General features: G+C 39.2%; 1 protein-coding gene across 5 annotated transcripts in view; it reads left to right on the top strand.

The window, feature by feature from the left end:
• LOC105926699 (carnitine O-palmitoyltransferase 1, liver isoform) overlaps positions 1–18,809 on the top strand; it is a 30,187-nt gene extending 11,378 nt beyond the window's left edge. For 2 of the 5 annotated variants that reach the window (XM_036141731.1, XM_036141733.1), the window contains 16 exons: positions 579–747; positions 1,625–1,726; positions 3,890–4,027; positions 4,220–4,297; positions 7,143–7,250; positions 7,603–7,690; positions 10,366–10,561; positions 10,643–10,831; positions 11,466–11,571; positions 11,648–11,764; positions 13,320–13,484; positions 14,381–14,509; positions 15,497–15,652; positions 15,762–15,875; positions 16,147–16,239; positions 17,745–18,809. In XM_036141731.1, the coding sequence (XP_035997624.1) occupies positions 579–747; positions 1,625–1,726; positions 3,890–4,027; positions 4,220–4,297; positions 7,143–7,250; positions 7,603–7,690; positions 10,366–10,561; positions 10,643–10,831; positions 11,466–11,571; positions 11,648–11,764; positions 13,320–13,484; positions 14,381–14,509; positions 15,497–15,652; positions 15,762–15,875; positions 16,147–16,239; positions 17,745–17,870 (2,074 nt within the window). In that variant the 3' untranslated portion in view covers positions 17,871–18,809. Of the gene's footprint in view, positions 1–578; positions 748–1,624; positions 1,727–3,889; positions 4,028–4,219; positions 4,298–7,142; positions 7,251–7,602; positions 7,691–8,049; positions 8,135–10,365; positions 10,562–10,642; positions 10,832–11,465; positions 11,572–11,647; positions 11,765–13,319; positions 13,485–14,380; positions 14,510–15,496; positions 15,653–15,761; positions 15,876–16,146; positions 16,240–17,744 lie in introns of all 5 variants that reach the window. The other 3 variants (XM_036141729.1, XM_036141730.1, XM_036141732.1) reach the window with 2 other exon arrangements.
• Positions 18,810–20,604: the final 1,795 nt, after the last annotated feature.

The following is a 20,604-nucleotide window of genomic DNA, read 5'->3' as shown; positions in this document are numbered from 1 at the left end:
CTGTTACTACACAGCTAAAAAAATAAACATTCACTACAGGAGGCACAGTTTAAGTCACTTTATATACTTTAAAATAATATATGCCTCTACTTTATGACACAATATGCCTTTGTTTGGCCCTTGAGGGCCGGATAATTTACCATGACCGGCCAGATTCGGCCCGCGGGTCTTGAGTTTGACACCTGTGGTCTATACAGTCTTAATAATCAAGCATTGGTGATCATAATGTTTAGCTGGTTGGGGATTAACTAAAAAATCTTGTAGCTAATTATGGAGAAATCGTCGCTAAATTGTTCGACTGATGGGACATTTGTCCAACTATGATGTAGGAAGTAATAACGCCTAAACACACCAGAGACTCACAACATATATTCTATATTATGTTTGTTGGTGGGAAACATTCTCATGTTTAACCAACCGATAAAAGTAAGAGAGTTGCGTGTCAAAAAACAGAACAGATGAATTGCAAAGTAGGCCACATTTAAATAAAACTCCCTTTAAAGAGCCGGATGCTGTTTTTGTGACTTTGTTGTTGTTGTTTTGCCAGTTTATTTACCGTCTTTCTCCGTCGTTTGCAGCCAGATAAGCAGCCAGTGCCAAGCAGTGTTGTCGGCGGTGGTGTTCAGCACGATGCTGTGGCTGCTGCTCATCTTCACCATGCGTCTGTGCCTCAAGCAGCTGCTCTCCTACCACCGCTGGATGTTCGAGCAGCACGGCAAGATGTCCACCACCACCAAAATCTGGGTGGTCAGTGCCGTCTTCTCACCGCTTTCTCAGTCTCTTTGCACAGTGTCCGCTTTTACTGCTTTATAACTTAAAGCTCATTAGATTTTTTTTTTTTGCAGATTTATAATATTGTTTTGAAGGTATTAGAGTATCCAGATCAGAGGTTCCCCCCGGGGGGTCGTGAGACAACATGTGGGGGTTGTGACATGAGCCGGATGATGATGATCCAACTTCCTGATTTTACATTTGTTTTAATTTAGCTAATTTATGCCTGTAATTTTGGTAAAAAGATGTTTGTAAAACTATTTAACATCAGAAGACATTCAAGTTATTTCTCACAAATAGGTGAAATTAACCACACATTTTTCATTAATTAATTTATTTTTTTGGTGGAAATTCACTTCTTTGTGGCCAGTAATTAATTTTCTTTAATCAATAATGGCCGCAATCATTTATAAAGTCATGATAGGCATAACATTAAAAAGAACATTATGAGAATAAACACATGGAGAAGACTGTTTTTTTTGTTGGAAGAGTTCTTTACTACTATATCCTTACAATTCTATGACTTTATTCATAATTTCTAATAATAAATAACCCCCTCCCTTGTTCCACCAAAAGGAGGTCACCAGTCTCTGGTGCTGATTATTTTCAGAGTCGCAGGCTTATAGGTTTGTGAAACCCTGTCTAGATGTCTCTGCATGTTCCATGCATCAAGAATACGTTTGTTCACGAAAAATGTCTGTTTAAATCTATTTTAAAAAAATAATGTATTTATATACGTTGATAAATAAGGTCAAACTGCCAGGATAAAATGAAATGGAAATTTCTAGACGTCCCTGTAGTTGTCTGTTTTGATGCAGCGAGAGTGTGTGGGCGTTTGTGTTTCCTGTTCCAGGCTCTGGTGCGGATCTTCTCTGGCAGAAAGCCTCTGCTCTACAGCTACCAGGGATCACTGCCAAACCTCCCTGTGCCTGCCGTGAAGGACACAGTCAAGAGGGTGAGATGTGATGATGCCGAAGAAATTATCAGAGAATAGAAAAAAAAAACATCTTTGCTCCTCTTTGCATCCAAAAAAACTTCAATTTTAATCTTCCCCTCCAGAACAATTTAATTTCAGCATTTCTTTTCTTTTAAGTAATATTTATTATCTATAAATGCATAGTAAGTTGTACTACTGCAGTTTTTTTACCCACCTCTTTAATTGTTATTATGTTTACCTTATCATAGCATCTTTATTTATGAAGCGCTTAAAAACAGCCAACAGCGAAAACAAAGTGCTGTACATCGCTACAAGCTAAAACACAACAATTAAAAAAAACTAAGATAAAAAGATAATGCATAAAAACACTTAAAAGCTGCTGTCAGCTATTGAGCTTTTTTGAGTGTAATACATTTGTAAAATGGACCTATAAGCTCTAGATTTAGCAAACAAAGCTAAAAAAGCTGCTTGCTAATGGTTGCTAACTAGTTAGCATTGCTAAATGCGACAGCAGGTGTTCTCTGTTAGCTTCTTGCAAAATATTCTCCTGCTGGCTTCCCAGATTTCCAAAATGCAGCCGTTTTCGTTGCAGAAAGTTGCTGAAAGCTTTAGAACAGGGATGGGCAACTTCCATGATAAAGAGGGCCACATTTTTTTTTCAGCACGACCATTGGAGGGCCACATGACCACGCACTTCAAATAATTGGATATGAAAGACGTTACAAATGATTCTCAATAAGAACAAAATTTATATGAATTTATATCTGTATGTTTACTGCACCAACATGCAACTATTTCTGCATATAAATGCATTTTAATATGCCCTTCAGCAAAAGACAAACAGTTTGCTTTTAAAAAAAAGTGCAAAAAGGAATTTGAACTCCTTCATATCAAAGAACAAAAAGTTTGCTTAAAAAACCGATTGCAAATAGTTTCTCTGTATAAAATAAATGCATTTTAACATGTCCTTCATAAGCAACAAAGACAAAACATTTGCTTAAAAAAGAGCAAAGGGAATTTGAAGTCATTCATAACAAAGAACAAAAAACAAAAAAGTTTGCTTAAAAAACTGATTGCAAATAGCCCTACAGCGGCTTTGGCAGCTCCAGTGTACTTCTCATATTTATCCTTATGCAAGGTGTTGTAATGTCGACTTAATGTCGACTACTTATCTTTCAGGGCTGATAATGTCTCCAAGCAAACTAGACACATTGGTTTTCCTTTGAATTTGTTGAAGAGGTACTCTTCTTCCCATTTTGTCTGAAAAATAAAATTTTCTCAGTCAAGTTTTCTCTTTATGCCACTGCTAGTGGCCATGACTTTCTTCCTCGCAGTAAGAATAGCGAGGCGGCCTGTGCTCGCTATTGTTTAAGTGTAGCGCCTCTATCATTTAAAAGTATAATTACAAGTTGTTGTTTTTTTATTTTTTATTATTATTGATCTATTCGTGGGCCACACTGGGCCACACTGAGTGACATGTCCTCACAAACCGCCAGTTGCCCATCCCTGCTTTAGAAGAATAAAAGGAAAGAAGTTTATTTAATCCAGTTAGCATTTTCTGGTCTTGGTGAAGTTTCCAGTTACTTGTTGCTACTCTTTGAAGGGCACTGTGAGATTTCTCCTCACTTTTTATGATTAACCGTTCATCATGGCTTCCATCAATCTAAATACTTGCATAAATTACATCACAAACCGATTTGTTGCTCATCCTCGGCTTTTTTCATCCTGACCGTCTGATGAAAGTCGGCTTCACCGTCCGTGGACTAATAGACTTTGTGTAATTTTTTTTTAACTTCAATGTGGCAAGTATTGCAAAAAAAATCTGAAATATGCTGAACAAAATGTATGATTTCCTAAATAAAATTAGCGATAATAGGAACACCAGCAACACTGGACCAAAGCTTCTGGGTTGGCACCCCTCCCTGATATCTGATCAAAGATTTCTGATTCTATATATTATAGGAGCTGCCCTGATTCTATGTTTTATTGTTGCATATTTGCTTTTCTCCACAAGCTAATTAAAAGTTTTGATCAAAATTATATTATTTTAGGCTAACATATGTACACATGATCCTATGAAAAGAGAGAACTGTCTATAAAAAGTTATTTTGCCCATGTGTAAAAAGGTGTACATGAGATGAAATGTTAAATATCATTCTTTGCTTTATCTCTGCTTTGCAGTACCTCGAATCTGTGCGCCCACTGGTGGACGATGCAGAGTACGAGCGAACGACCGAGCTGGCCGCCGAGTTCGAGAGCAGCCTGGGTAAACGCCTGCAGTGGTACCTCAAGCTCAAAGCTCTCTGGGCCTCGAACTACGTGAGTGACTGTAGCTCCAGCAAAGTGCGGCTACTCAAATGTTCAAGTCAAAGAAAAAAAGGCATTCCATGAATAATGAATTGCTTTGCAGGATTTTGTGGTTTGAATTATTTATCCTACCTGAATAATAAATCTGTGTGATGTCTAGATGCCTGGTATATAACTCTGAATAAAGGTTTTTGCGCATTTCAGGTTAGTGACTGGTGGGAGGAGTACGTCTATCTCCGTGGACGAAGCCCTATCATGGTCAACAGTAACTACTATGGCATGGTATTTACATTTGTTTTTATTTAAAGAGGAGAACCCTATGTGGTCATTTTTTAAAAATGTTTTTTTTTGCCTTATAGAAACTGCAACTATTAAGAAGTAAAAAGACAGACTGCCAAGTATGAAATGGCTACAGCATGAGCTTCCTTAGACACAATTCACTGATTTCATTGACCAGTAAAAGCAGAAAAGAGTTAGAATCAGATCCAAAAACTGCTTTTGACAAAGTTGATCACAATATTTTTAATAATTGTTACCATATGCTGTTAGAAAACTGGTGCTTCATTAACCAGAACCAGAATGTTTGGACATTAATTCTGGGGTCCTGCAGGGGGCAGTGTTGGGCCTCTAATAATTTCAGAATGGGTAAGTTGTGTTCTTTGCAGATGATATGTATATTTTATTCTATAGAGGATTTTAAAACAGTTTATGAAGATGAGGACATGTGAAATAAATAAACTATTGTGGTGATTTATTAAAAAGAATTGAAAATTTAAATGATATAAACAAAAAAATGTTTTTATTTGTAAACTTAAATTAAATAAGTGGTGCATTTAAACGTAAATATGGTAATGGAGCTTTTGAGAATACATGTCAGTAAATAGGTTGTATAACAAATCAGACTCTACTGAAATATATATAAAATATGTAAAATAATGTATATTAAATATATCATTCTAAGTCGAAGTGCAGAAAAGCACATTTTAAATTACAAACCACTCAAAATATACAAAAGCCCAGGTGTGATGAGTAAAGGTGCGGGCAGCTCATATAAAACAGCTCTAGCACATTTAACTGGATTTAAAATATGGTGGTAAAATATAAATAACAAAACTGGTTTTCTCTAACATTTTAATGTGTTATTCTACAAATCTGGTTAAATAAAGTCCCTGAAAACACAACATTTCATCGTTATATAAGCAGAAAATCTGTTTGCTGACAAAAATAGGACCTATAATCTAAAAAAACTGAAATAATTTTAAACTTTTAAATTCTGAAACGACTACAAAAAAAAAACATTTTCTCTTTGATATAAAGCTATTTAACAGTGAAATATCCAAATGTCATCTAGTTTCAAAAAGATTTAAATAATGGACTTAGAAATTGTATTTCTATTATTATACGTAATCTGGAGTCTGGAGAAGCAGAGAGAGAGATTTCACAGGAACTATTTAAAGATTTAATTTTATTTCCAGCCTCCTTATCTAAAAGTTGCTCATGTAAAGCTTAGAGAACTTTGGCATTTATACAAAAAAAAACAAACAAAAAAAAAAAACACATGGAAAACATGATATATGTGGACATTTGAGTCTGGAAAATATAGAATTTATTTCCTGAGTATGTGAGAAGGCCCTGATAAACAATTAATCTTTAGATGCTGTGTTTGTGGTTGTAAGTCTGTTGTATTTATGAGTGTCTGTATAGATCAGGGTTCCTACTAATTTCAGAAAGAAACGTTATAATTTACATTTAAGACCTGCACTAACTAGAAAAAGTTAATTTAATACCCATGTAGAATATTTAATTAGCTAGTGTCAACTTTAAGTGGTTTTACACCTTGGTTAACGCCTTCTTACAAGATTAGCACAAGTTTCATAAAAGTTTCATAAAAGTCCTGTTTTTAGGCCAAACCTTAGAAACAAAATGTACAAGTTTAGGGCGTAGAAAAATAAGACCTAGTGTGGCTCATTAGATGCATTTATAAACTAAGATTAAGCCCTGTGAACATGTCCGTATATAAACTCATGCCTGGTATTTGTTTTATAATTAAATATATAACAACCTATACGAGGGATACTCTCATATAAATAGATAATTTTGGACAGAAATTCCTGCGGTGGGATTCATAAATGCTCAGGTTCCATTTTATACTTTGAGTTGTGCTTAATTGTGTAAATTTTTTGTTATTTATTATGTATTATTATAATTTATTAAATTCTGCACATCTTTGTTTCTTTTGGCATGTTTGAAATTAGTGGACAAGTATTGACTGAAAAACCCAGTTTTCTGTATAAGTGACAAATTTTCTGTTGGTGTTATCAGGTTTTTTTAACCTAATCTCAGATGATGTCATTAAGAGATGATCATTTATATTTCTAAATACTTGTTTAGTATAATCCACTGATTATTGCTATTTATATAACGAGTAGCTTCAACCAGAGCTTTTATCGTCAGGAAGTTACCTCGGTGTTATTTTTATGTCTAAATCAGAGCGATGGAAGCAGATCATCAGCATGAAGCTCGGTGACGTGTCCATCCTTTGGCCGTTAACCTCAGATTTAAGGCCCATTCATACCTCACGTAAAAGACAGATACGTGTGGAGTGTTTCATACGTTCTAACCGTCGATTTCGTCCGTATTTTGACACGAAAATTAGGAGCTTACGATTACGGACGAAACGGATCAATACGGAGCAATACTACCGGAAACGGTGGGGGCGCTATTGAGTTTGTAGTACAAAATGTCAACAAAATCACGAAGAAGGTTGTAATTCTGGGCTTTAAACAATGGCGGGATTCGAGGAACGACTTGCTGAGCTTGTCTGCAACTACCCACACATATGATGTGTCGTGTCACAGGGACAAACAAAAAGTTTATTTACGGAGCAAATACAACAAAATCACGTCTTGGACCGTCGCCATGTTTGATCAGTGACGAATCATTGGTGCCCAGCACTGCCACCTAGAGGACATATTGGTTATTGCGTACCTCAACGGACGGAGGTATGAAGGAGTGAACGGATAGAACGTACGGACAGAAATACGGACGTGTAGGCCAAACGTAGGGTATGAATGGACCTTTAGTCAGTTCGGCTGGATTATAACCGCGAGCCTCCTTCTCTCCTCAGGACTTCCAGTACGTGACGCCTACACCCATCCAGGCAGCCAGGGCGGGGAACGCCATCCACGCCTTCTTCCTGTACCGCCGGAAGCTCAACAAAGAGGAGATCAAGCCGGTGAGTTTAGTTCTCTGCTGCTAAAGTTTGTTACAGTGATGTTATGAAGTTCTGTAGTCGTCCAGAGTCTGGTCTCGCTCGTCACTCAGCTTCTCAGTTTTTTGAGGCCGTGTGGATCTTGGTTTGTTGAAGATTTCATGTTTGATGAGACATTTCCCCTCACCATGATCATCTCTCTCTCTCTCTCTCTTCTCTTTGAATCTTTTCTTGTGCCTTTAACTTTTTATCTCTTTCTCTGCTCTTTGTTTTAAAAAACAAAAAAAAAAAAATAAAAAAATCAAATCTGGGTCTCCTGCTCCGCTCTGCCTCTTTCCTCTGCTCCACACCTGCGTGTTTTTTCCCCATTTCCCAGAGTCGCATCCCGGGCACTGTCATTCCTCTGTGCTCGGCTCAGTGTGAGAGGATATTCAACACCGCACGCATTCCCGGCGAGGAGACGGGTAAAGAGACGCACGCCGAAACTCCCCAAAAGTGCTGATGTGTGACACACGAGCCGTTCCCAACATAAGCTTCCAGTTTTACCAAAATAAAAGTCCGTTTTGGTCTGTGCGAGGAAAACTGAGGGATGAAGCGATGCGTCTGCTGCTCCGTCGCTCCTCGTCTGTCCAATTATTCCCGATCGCTCCAGGCTCTGTCTCTAATGTCTTATTATCTTCTCCTCGTCCATTTTTCCCGCCTCACCCCTCTCCGCCTCCTCTTCCCCGGTCCCTCTCACATGCATCCCAACACTTTTTTTTAAACTTTTCTTTCTTCTCCTCTCTTTGCGTTGCGCTGTCCCATCTCTCTCCGTTCTGCTCAGTGGTTGTTGAGGTCTGCGGTTCCTTGCTGCTCCTATCAGTTTGAGCGCATCTTTGACTCTTGTCGAATCCCTGGAACGCTGACAGGTAGCGTTTTTTTATATTTTTACATCAGCCGCCATCTTCTGTTTGGATTGAAAATGATAATTAACAGATGTCCTGTCCTCACCCTTCCTTGTCCTTCATGCTAATATGCTAAACATTAAGTTTTTTAAATTACAGCGAAAGGCAAAGCTTGCTTGCTTGCAGCGCAGAGGCACAGAGAAAGTTTTTTTTTTATTAATATGGACGGCCTGTAAATTTTAAATTCAGCTTAAGCGTTGGCACCCCTGGTAAAAATGAGTAACAAGCCTTGAAATAAATACATTTATTAGAATTAGCCATAACCTTGTTTTAATTTTAGTACAAATTTAGCGAGGGGGAAAAAAAAGTATGTTGTTGTATGAAAGTATTCATACAACAACATATCCTATGATGTAAATTTCTTATGCAAACTTTTTTACCTCCGTCTGCCTCGAGCAATTAGCCTTCTAGGATTTGGACTGAGGAAGAATTTTGATTTATTGTCTCCTGAAGCGTTTCTGTGTTTTTTTTGTTAGAATTTTTTCTGTATGTCCAAGAGTTAACGATGCCATAATTTCTAACAAGATTTAGGAGCCTTTAGGAAAAGAAATAGATCCACAGTATCATAGATCCTCCACTCTGCTGAACAGTGGGCGTCAGGCCCCTTTACCACCATTTTTTTTTTGCATTCCTTTCTTTGCTGTGGAAAAATCTCAATCTTTGTTTGATTTCTACCGTTCCAGTTAAAGATCCAGAATTGTTTCCCCCTAAAATTAGCCATAGCTGTTGTGGAGGCTTGGTTAATTTTTACAGAGTTTTTAAAACTTTTTATCATTGCTTTCAAGATTTCCCAGAACAGGTCTCTGTTTTAATGCACCAAGAACAGAAAGGCAAGAATTACTAAGTAAAAGGTCAATGTAAAGTCCGGCTGTAAAAATTTCAGTTCCTTTTTTTTTAATTCAGAAAAATGGGAAGTAAAGCCAACAGAGTGGCATCGGTTTCTATGTCTTGGTTTGTGGACTTTTCTATTTTTTTTAACCACTGAAATGATGTCCTCGTCCTAAAAGTTGGATTTTTTAATTTTTTTAACCCCTTAAACCTCATTTTAAGAGGTCTTGAGCTCTTTAGCAATAATAACGCGCTTGTAGCTGACTAACAGATACCAACACACACTTATCACATGTCCAGACCTTCATCTGAGACTCTTCTACAAAAGTATCTACCAAATAAATAACAGCAAGAATAAGTTTAAAATTTCAAAAATTGTGCCAAACTTTTCCAAAATGGCACATTAACAATAGGGCACTGTTTTGATTTTTTTAATCAATCTAAACATGTAAACCTTCTCAACTGCTAGTTGGGTGGACACCAAGCTGGCTACAGATGTAACCAAGATGTTGTAGTTACAATTTATTGTGTTTATTTCCTTCTTTACAGCAAAAGTAAGATGTTTATATGTAAACATCTGGGTTTTATTTAAGTGAAATTTATTTTTTGGGCATTTAAATCCCATTTACTCAGTCCCAGAATAATTTACTCTCAAATTTTCCTCATCCACATCATCCTCTAGGATCTTTATGTTAGTTGATAACGAGATTAGCATTTTAAGGCGATGTACAAGCTGAGAAATCCCTTTATAAAGTATCAATATGCATTTATTTTGGACAATAGACCCTCTGCCACGATTTTCTTTATCTACAAATACAGATACATTTTACTTCAAGGCTTTTTACACATTTTAACCCTGGATGCTAATAACTGAGGACGGTGCTTAATCACCCAAATAATTTAGATGAAAAAAGTTTTTGGTAGAGTTTCAAAAAACAATTGGATACTTGCAGAATAATGACTCCATTTTACCCTACATATGTTCCCTTTGGAAGCCTTTAACGGTTTAGTTTCATTAGTTTCTTGTGCAAATAGTCATAAATGGAAGCTTTTGTTTTGTCCATTATAAATTGTTGTAAGCCTTTCTTTTTATGTATAAGCTAAAATTTCCTCATGTTATTTCATGTGCAAAACCTAAAACTAAATATGGGTAGTTTTAAAGAACGTATTAATTAATCAGGGCTTTAAATAATTGTGTAGCCGTAATTTGGGGTTTGATTTTGGAAGTTTCCAAATCTCAGTTTTTTTTCTGGGTGCATAAGAAGTTAAAGTCGATCAGGAAATAGTTTCATATTTCCAAATTCAGCTGAAGCGAACTCGCGACCAGCAGCTCTGCCTCAGCTTCCCTCTTCTGTCCATGTTGCTAGACACGGTTCAGCACTGGGAGGACAGCGACTACGTGGTGGTGTACCACAGCGGTCGCTACTTCCGCCTCAGGGTGTACCAGGCCGGCCGACTGCTCTCACCCAGAGAGATCGAGTTCCAGGTTCAGAGGATCCTCGACGACGCCACGCCGCCGTCCAGAGGAGAGGCCAAACTAGGAGCTCTTACAGCTGGGGAAAGGTGACTTTCTAGGCTAACGAGGCTGTAGAACCAGGCTGCGGCGTAATCTCACCTCTTATCCGTTTTCAAATGTCGTCCCAGAATCTCCTGGGCTAAAGCCAGGCAGACATATTTCAGCAGCGGCGTCAATAAACGCTCCCTGGACTGCATCGAGAGGGCGGCCTTCTTCGTCACCCTGGACGACGACGAGCGAGGCATGATGGCCGACAATTCATCCGATGGCCTGGATCGCTACGCCAAGTCCTTGCTGCACGGGAACTGTTACGACCGGTACTGACACGCCAACACCCTCTCCGCATTTCACCGCTGTTGGTAGAAATATCCTCAGTAGGGCTGGGCGATAAATCGATTTAATCGATTAATTCGAATTTACAATTCTTTAAGATTTCATTTTTGGAAAATCTGGATTTTATTTTGCCAATACACTCATTGGGTTTGAAGAGAACAGCATGTGATGCTGAATATATGTTTAGGCAAATGTATTGTGGAAACTTTTTTTTTTTTTTTTTACCATAATACGAGGTACTTCATTTACATATTTACTTTTTTTTTTTTAACTTAGTTTGAAGTTCACAAGTGCAGTGAAGCCTGTTCTTAGCTCAATGTGTAATACCACTAGCAGCAAATGTTTTGTTATATTTTCATTGTTTATAATGGCACGGCTGCCATCTTGTTTTACAAGCATGTTTCACAGCTTGTTTTTAGTTGCACTTTGAATTCAGGTCAACTCCCTGCAAAAATGCTTGACATAAAAGCAAGGTTTTAAAATAATTTCTTTTTATGAAACAAAAAGGAGGGAAAAAAAAATCGATTAATCGGATTTGGTATGATAAAATCGGAGATTTATTTTTTAATCCATATCGCCCAGCCCTAATCCTCAGGTCTTCACGTTGATCCCCTACAGGTGGTTCGACAAATCTTTCTCGGTTGTCTTCTACAAGAACGGAAAGAGCGGCATAAACGCCGAGCACTCGTGGGCGGACGCGCCTGTGGTGGCTCACGTCTGGGAGGTGAGGAGCCGGAAGCGTGACGCGCTGAGGCTCGACTCCCAGCGGCCACGTCTCAGGAAATGTTCTGTGTCCGCAGTACGTTCTCGCCACGGACAGTTTCCAGCTCGGCTACAACGAGGAGGGACACTGCAAGGGCGAGGTCGACTCGTCGCTGCCGCGGCCGCAGAAGCTCGGCTGGGAAATCGACTCGGAGGTTCGTTTCTGTTTCTAACTGGTTTTATAAACGTTGCTGCGAACCATGCGACCACGGGCGGCTGATATGTGGTGTTCGTTAAGAGATTAACCTGGGAATCAAAAATAAAAACAATTTAGAGCTCCACATCATATCAAATTGCAGTATTATAACAATTAGATAAAACTTTATTGTCCATAAAAACGGAAGATTGGTTTATGTAGTTCGTCAGATGCCTCCCGTACAACACGTTCATCATAATTTAAACTAAAACTTGATTAATTTATTCTTCCTGTGGTTTAGGAGTTTAATAGTATATGTTTGGGAAGACGTGTTTCTCTTGCAGTAGTGTAATCAAACATCCCCTGTTTGCCACACTTCATGTATATTTGTAGTTACCAAGACTCTAAACTTCATAAATTTAAAGAGTTGAGGAAAAAACATGGTTTAGATCATCATTGATGTTATCGTATTATTAAAGTTACTTGTTTCCTGATAGCTTGATGCCTGAAAACAGCCTTCCTATTTGTTCATTTGACTACAAATCACAACATGTTTGTTAGCAGATGTGGGCAGAGTAATCAAAAACTGTCCTCCAGTAAGAGTAGCACTACCTCAACATATTTTACTCAAGTAAAAGTAAAACGTTATCAGCCAAGAAGTAAAAAGTATTCAGTAAGAAGGCTGCTGAATTTCTGAGTAACTAATCATAACAGCAGCATCAATCCTGGTTGAACATAAAGTGCAACAAACTAACAAGTCTATGTATTAAACAGTCTGACCAGAACTTAATGCTGTGGTGAGATTCCTGAAAGTTTATACTAAAAAATATGGTTAGAAAAACTCTAAAACAAATAATAAAACTAGATTATTTCTCTGCTGTAGCTCTCTTCCCTTCCATGTGGAGCAAACCCACTTTAAACATAATTACCGACACCTAAAGGACGCGTCTGATTCATTAGTTGTTACGTAACCAAAAATTGCTACATTATTTTGGAAATTGCTTCTTCTTTTTTTTTTTGTTTAAATTGTGATTATATTGCAAAGGTGAATAATTGTCTAGCCCTAATCTGTACCCCACAGTTGGTTAAAATAATATTAGAGATGCACTGAAAAATCATGTGGGGACAGAAATCGGCCAATTTAAGCTTATCCTAACCTGACCTGCTGGTCAGAAACTCAGGAATCCTTTTTTCCCCCCAGTCTTTGAACGCACCATAATTAAGCTCTTCTAGGCTCTGTTCAATGTGGTTATTAAGTGGAGACGGCCAGGTTTGCTATTAATCTCTAACATTAGTGAACTATTTATAGATTGAGGAAACCCAAAAGGTATAAGAAGCCAATAAAAAGTGAGAATTTGTATGTTTGTTTATTATTTATTCTTGTAGTTTCTAAAAAGATAATCAGAATGGGCTAAAATCCGTGTCAAAGTTTTACAAAGCCGGTAATTCTGATTGGTCCATACCCAATAAAAAAAGTCCTAATTTAATGAAAGGTGGATAAAGGTGTGAGACGGAAAGGCTTGAACCCCGGTGGAGTCTCTTTTCCGCTAATCGTCTCTTGTCTCTTGTCTCAGTGTGAGGAGCAGATCACAAAGTCTCTGGCGGTGGCCCAGGCGCTGGCCGACGACGTGGACTTCCACGTTTTCTCCTTCCGGGAGTTCGGCAAAGGGAAGATCAAGAAGTGTCGAGTCAGTCCGGACGGTTTCATCCAGATGGCTCTTCAGCTGGCGTACTTCAGGGTGAGTCCCCTCGCTGAAAGGACAGCGTTCACTTACAGACACTCCTTTGAAAGTCACTTGGTGGATCGTTGGGGAGTTTTTTTTTCCTTTTTAAATGAACGTTAAAAGATGAAAAACAGAATTCATGTCAGGCCCAGAAGCAGCAAAGTGTCCCCACACTGCAAAAACGGATCTAAAAATAAGTAAAATGTTCTTAAAGTTAGTGTATTTATCCTTGATTTGAGCAGGTAAATAAGATTATTTGCCAATGGAGTGAGTATTTTGACCCCTAAAATAAGATAATTAGACATCCTGCACTTGAAATAAGATGGAGATGAATTGTTCCTATTTTAAGTGCAAAAATCTTATTCCATTGGCAAATCATCTTATTTACCTGCTCAAATCAAGGACAAACATACTAATTTTAAGAACATTTTACTTATTTTAAGTTCTGTTTTTGCAGTGCAGACGTTCTCACCACTACCGCTGAGTTTTACGGCCAGGCCAAGCTCACCGACGTGTTCTCCATGTGTGGATGACGGTTCTCTGGAGTCCTAAAGATTTAGAAATGTTGTTTTTTTCCACAGTTTCCAGACTGAAAGATGTCGGTGTCTTTGTTTTCTTTAGGTCGGTGATTGCTGTGTTGCTTTTTGAGCCTACTTCCTGCTGTCAGACGGGTTCTGTTCAAGAGATTTCTTGATTCTACAGGTCTTACAGTGAAGCTTAATCTGGCTTTTCAATAACAGTTAATGTATAATTTAACTTTTTCTCACAGGTCTGGGTTGACTTGGAAAAGTCTTCTCCCTTCTAATAAGCCGATCGTCTGAATCGGTTCGATCTGTGTGACACAAACTGATTCCGTGAGCGAGTAAATGCTGAAAATGCATGTTCAGATTTTTTTCTATTTTCGGCTCCAGGATCGAGGGACGTTCTGTTTGACCTACGAAGCTTCCATGACCCGCTTGTTCAGGGAGGGCAGGACGGAGACGGTCCGCTCCTGCTCCAACGAGAGCAGTGCCTTCGTCCGAGCGCTCCAAGGCGGAGAGGTGAAGGCCATGTTCAAAATAAACCTTCTAATGTGTAATTTCCATGCAAATCAATTCAATTCAATTAAATTTTATTTATATAGCGCCAAATCATGAAACATGTCATCTCAAGGCACTTTACAAAGTCAAGTTCAATCATATTATACAGATTGGGTCAGATTATACAGATTGGTCAAAAATGTCCTATATAAGGAAACCAGTTGATTGCATCAAAGTCCCGACAAGCAGCATTCACTCCTGGGGAACCGTAGAGCCACAGGGAGAGTCATCTGCATTGTACATGGCTTTGCAGCAATCCCTCATACTGAGCAAGCATGAAGCGACAGTGGGAAGAAAAACTCCCCATTAACGGGAAGGAAAACCTCCGGCAGAACCGGGCTCAGTATGAACGGTCATCTGCCTCGACAGACTGGGGTTACAGAAGACAGAACAGAGACACAACAAGAGAGACAAAAAGCACAGAAGCACACATTGATCTAGTAATCTGTTCTACATTAGATGGTAGTAGCGGGTGAGCCGTCTTCTCTGGATGATGTCACAGTTAACAGAACGCCAGACCAGGTGTACCTACTATGAAGAAAAAGAGAGAGAGCAAAAAGTTAAAAGCTGAAATGACAACAGTCATTCCAATGTAATACAATGCAAAACTGAAGAACAGTAGAACTCAGCAGAGTGAGAAAAATAGACCCTGATGTCCTCCAGCAGCCTAAGCCTATAGCAGCATAACTATAGAGGTAGCTCAGGGTAACATGAGCCACTCTAACTATAAGCTTTGTCAAAAAGGAAAGTTTTAAGATTAGTCTTAAAAGTAGACGGGGTGTCTGCCTCACGGACCAAAACTGGGAGTTGGTTCCACAGGAGAGGAGCCTGATAGCTAAAGGATCTGCCTCCCATTCTACTTTTAGAGACTCTAGGAACCACCAGCAGACCTGCAGTCTGAATCAATCAATTTCTCTTCTTTTTTTTTTTAAACAAACACGTGATCAGCCGGCAGACGTGTGCCGGCGTTTGTTCCGCGCCGCCTCGGATAAACACCAGCAGCTGTACCGAATGGCCATGACCGGAGCCGGGATCGACCGGCACCTCTTCTGCCTCTACGTGGTTTCCAAATACCTCGGAGTGGATTCTCCCTTCTTGAAGGAGGTCTCTGTTCTCTCTCTGCTCTTGCCTTTTTTTTTTTTTTTTTTTACGCCTGGTTCTGCGCTGGAGCCCAGCAGGACGCAGCTGAACGTTGGGTTTGTGTGCGTTTCAGGTGCTGTCCGAGCCGTGGAGACTGTCCACAAGCCAGACCCCCGTCCAGCAGGCGGAGCTGTTTGACCTGGCCAACCACCCAGAGTACGTCTCCTGTGGAGGCGGCTTTGGACCGGTCAGTGGTGTCCTTAAAGGCATAAAATCTAACAGTAAAACACGTGTGATTTCACAGCTTCCTGGTTTTTAGGGTCGTTTTAGTTTCCGCTTCAGCCTTTATTCCCACAGAGAGAGTCCAGGTCAAGTATTTTCTGTCCTGCTTCACTGTTTCTACGCCGCTGATTTAGCTGATTATGCCATTAATAATAATAATAATAAGAAGAAGAAGAAGAAGAATGTATAAGAGAAATGCTGCTGAACGCCGTTGATCTTCCTGCCTCTCGTTTCAGGTGGCTGACGACGGTTACGGAGTGTCTTACATGTTTTTAGCCGAGAACATGATCAATTTCCACATCTCCTGTAAACACTCCTGTTCTGAAACTGTGAGTTCAGCATATAATCGATTTATTTATTTATTTTTAATAAAGCAGTAATTTTCATTTACGCAAAAGTGTTTGCACAGCTCTAACTTTCTAACATTTAGTAATGTTATAGCTACAAACTTCCATTGAGGATTTTACGTGACTGTGGTGCAACATTGTGACGAGGAGGGAAAGCACACATTGTTTTAAATGTTTTTACAGAAAAAAAAAATAATCTGAAAAGTGTGGCATGCTTTAGCATTCAGCCCCCTTTTTTTTCTTTCAGCGCAACTAATTGTCACCTAATGAGAAAACAGATTTCAGTATAAAGCCGGCAGGAGGATGGAAAGTCAAACTCAAATCCTACCAAAAACTTCACTGTCCATCTAAACCGACAAGCATGCAGAGCGTTGATCAAAGAAGCAGCCACAGCAACTCTGGAGGAACTGCAGAGATTCCCAGCTTATGTGCAAACATCTATTAAATCATTAATGTACAGCAAATATAAAGATCTGGCTTTTATGGAAGTGGAGGACTCCAGTTAGAGGCTGAAAGAGACTTTAGATTAGGGCTGGATTATGGATTAAAAAATAAATCTCCGATTTTATCATACCAAATCCGATTTATCATTTTTTCCTCCTTTTTGTTTCATAAAAAGAAATTAAAGAAATTATTTTTAAAACCTTGCTTTTTATGTCAAGCATTTCGTCAGGGAGTTGACCTGAATTCAAAGTGCAACTAAAAACAAGCTGTGAAACATGCTTGTAAAACAAGATGGCAGCCGTGCCATTATAAACAATGAAAATATAACAAAACATTTGCTGCTAGTGGTATTACACATTGAGCTAAGAACAGGCTTCACTGCACTTGTGAACTTCAAACTAAGTTAAAAAAAAAAGTAAATGAAGTACCTCACATTATGGTAAAAAAAAAAAGTTTCCACTTAACAATATTTTGGCAATATATTTGCCTAAACATATATTCAGCATCACATGCTGTTCTCTTCATGGAAACCCAATGAGTGTATCGGCAAAATAAAATCCAGATTTTCCAAAAATTAAATCTTAAAGAATTGTAAATTCGAATTAATCGATTTATCGCCCAGCCCTACTTTAGACCCAAAACATTCAGCCAGAGGCTCAAAGAACACTCATGTTATAATGGCCTAGTCAAAGCCCAGACCCAAATTCAACTATATTCCGTGGTAAGACCTGAAAACTTAAGGTCGCAGCAATCTTACAAAAACAATGGGTGAAAAAATGTCTGGTAGAGACACCTACTGGTTCCACTAAGTATTGACTCACATGGCTGGATGTGTCTGTTTCCAACTGTTTTAAAGTTACACACAACTTTGTGTTACTCCGTCGCATAAAATCACATTAATCCGATTTTCTGATTCTAGCTTCACAAAATTTGAACAAAATCAAGGGGTATGAATATTTTTTTTTTTTTTTTTTGCAAAGAACTCTAATCACAGGAAAGCATTCAGTGTTCGTCTCTTCTTTCTCATGGAAATCTTTTTTCAGGACGCCCATCGCTTCGGCGATCAGATCAGGGCGGCTTTGCACGACCTGCTGCATCTGCTGGATCCTCTGTCCAAGGAGCCCAACAGGAAGGAGGAGAGCAGAGGCGAGGTCAAGAAGGAGAAGTAGAGGCTTGATCTGAGGAAAGGATGCCGAGGGAAACCCGACCTTAGACGGAGAAGTGAGGGAAGGCAGGTTTGTTCTTCTCACGCTGAGGGAGCAATTTTACTTTAGTTTAGTTTCTTTGGACGATGACGACTATGAAGAGGATTTTATTGATGCAGCTATAACTGTGTGTGAGAGGAGAAAGAAAAGGTCCAGAGAAGTTAGTCTTACCAGTGAGGCAACAATGAAGCTCTATAATCATTTCTTATTGTGATGTTTGGTCATTATATATATATAGAAAAAAAAGGCCAGTATGTTTCTCCAAACCCCTCCAGCGTTGGGATAGAAAATCGTGATGTCACTCAACTGCAGGGAATCATTGTTTCTTCTTCCAGTAGCGGGTTTTCGTCGCGTAAAATTAAACCACTGAGCTTCTCTGCTTTGATGAGGCTGCCGTAGGAAATTCTGCCTGTTTTTTAAAAGATGGATAAGGGGGGAAAAGGTGTGGAGCCGTTGAGGTGATTTCATTTTTTTCTACCGTCTGAACTTTGAAAAGCGCAGGAGTCTGTGACTCCTGTTTGAAAATCAGCTTTTTTTATATATATAAACATATAAATATATATACAGTACAGGATTGTGAGGCTGTGGTGAGAGCCAGGTGGGTTATACGTGTATTCCACATTCACTGCTGTTCTATTTTTGTCTTTTTACATTTTGTGTTAAATTAGTGCCAGAACAATGCAAAGGTATATTTCTGGGTCCGCTGTGACTTGAGTCAGCAGCGCTGCTGGTCAGATGTCCATCAGACGGTAAATGTGTCGCCAGTGACGCAGGCTCCTGCTACTCACCACTCTTTGTTTTCTCCCTGACAAAAAACACTGTCTTATTATTTTATTATTGCTATTGTAAGGCTTTTTAATGCAACATTATAAGGGAATATTAAAACATTCTTAAGAAAATAAAGCTTGCCGGATTTTATTTGTTTGAATTTGCATTCATGATGTTTAACACTGTGTGAAACACGGTAGAGGAAGCGTGATGCTGTGGGGATGCGTTTCTACAGCAGAGATAACGAGGCGCTGCAAAAGTTTCAATGCTGAGGTGGACGGCAGGACGTTGGCGTTTTTAAAAGTGTGATTAAATAATTTTTCTTTTCACGCATTGGGAGCTCTGCACAGATTATTAAAAAAATGTCACAAAATGTATCCGGGGCTTCAGCTGGCCGGTCCATGACGTTAATCAAGAGGCTCGTTAAGGTGCTTCACACTGACCCCTGGTTTGTAATTAAAAGGCCAGACGGCCGTGTGTCAGAGTACAGGGGCTTAAAACTTTGGTTTTTAGGGGTCGTCTGAAGACATTAGTTCACAAAACATACACTGCAAAAACTGAACTAAAACTAAGTTAAATGTTCTTAAAATAAGTGTATTTGTCCTTGATTTGAGCAGGTAAATAAGATGATTTGCCAATGGAATAAGCACTTAAAATAGGAACAACTCATCTCCATCATCTTATTTCAAGTGCAGTATGTCGAATTGTCTTATTTTAGGGGTTAAAATACTCATTCCATTGGCAGATCATCTTATTTACCTGCTCAAATCAAGGACAAATACACTCATTTTAAGAACATTCTACTTATTTTTAGATCGATTTTTGCAGTGTAGCCTTATTTCTCTTGAGGTCAGTCGGTGTGTACAGGTGAAAAAAGGAAATTTGTTTGTTATATTCATGCATTACACACAGACTGATATATTTCAAGTGTTTATTTCTTTGAATAATGATGATTATATCTGACAACTAATGAAAACCCCAAATTCAGTCTCTCAGAAAATTTGAATATTGTGAAAAAGCTCCAATACTGAAGACACCTGGTGCCACACTCTGATCAACTAATTAACACCTGCAAAGTCCTTTAAATGGTCTCTCAGTCTAGTTCTGTTGGCGACACAATCATGGAGAAGACTGCTGACTGGACAGTTGTCCAGAAGACGAGGACGAAAGGTCATTGATGAAGAGGCTGGCTGTTCACAGAGCTCTGTGTCAACATTAATAGAGACGAAGGAAAAGATGCGGTAGAATCAAGTGTCCAAGCAACAGGGATGACCGCACCCTGGAGAGGATTTAAAACCAAACCCACTCAGAAATGTGGGGAGATTCACAGAGAGTGGACTGCAGCTGGATCAGAGCTTCCAGAACTTCCAGAATCCACTCTGGAACAAGAGACGGCATCAGAAACGTATCGCTAAAGACAGAAAGTACTGGATGCTGCTGAGTGGTCCACAGTTCTGTTCTCTGATGGAAGTAAATTTGTTTCCTTTGGAAATTAAGGTCCCAGAGTCTGGAGGAGGAGAGGCACAGAATCCACGTTGCTTCAGTTCCAGTGGAAAGTTTCCACAGTCGGTGACGGTTCAGGTGCCGTGTCACCTGCTGGTGTTGGTCTACTGTGGTTTTAGAGCCCTTCATACTTCCTGCTGACCAACTTTATGGAGATGCAGATTTCATTTCTAACAGGACTTGGCACCTGCACACAGCACCAAAGCTCCCAGGACCTGGTCTAAGGACCAAGGTGTCCCTGTTCTTAAAGGGCCAGTACACTCTCCTGACCTTAACCCCACAGATAATCTATGGAGTATTGTGAAGAGGAAGATGAGATACGCCAGATCTGACGATGCAGAAGAGCTTAAGGCCACCATCAGCATACCTAGAACCAGAACCAAACATGGAGAAGCAGCATTTAGTTCCTATGCTCCAATTATCTGGA

This window comes from Fundulus heteroclitus, chromosome 10 (assembly GCF_011125445.2).
Source record: "Fundulus heteroclitus isolate FHET01 chromosome 10, MU-UCD_Fhet_4.1, whole genome shotgun sequence".
Classification (NCBI taxonomy): Eukaryota; Metazoa; Chordata; class Actinopteri; order Cyprinodontiformes; family Fundulidae; genus Fundulus; species Fundulus heteroclitus.
The sequence above is the reverse complement of the archived record's forward strand: the minus strand, read 5'-3'. Positions and strand labels throughout refer to the sequence as shown.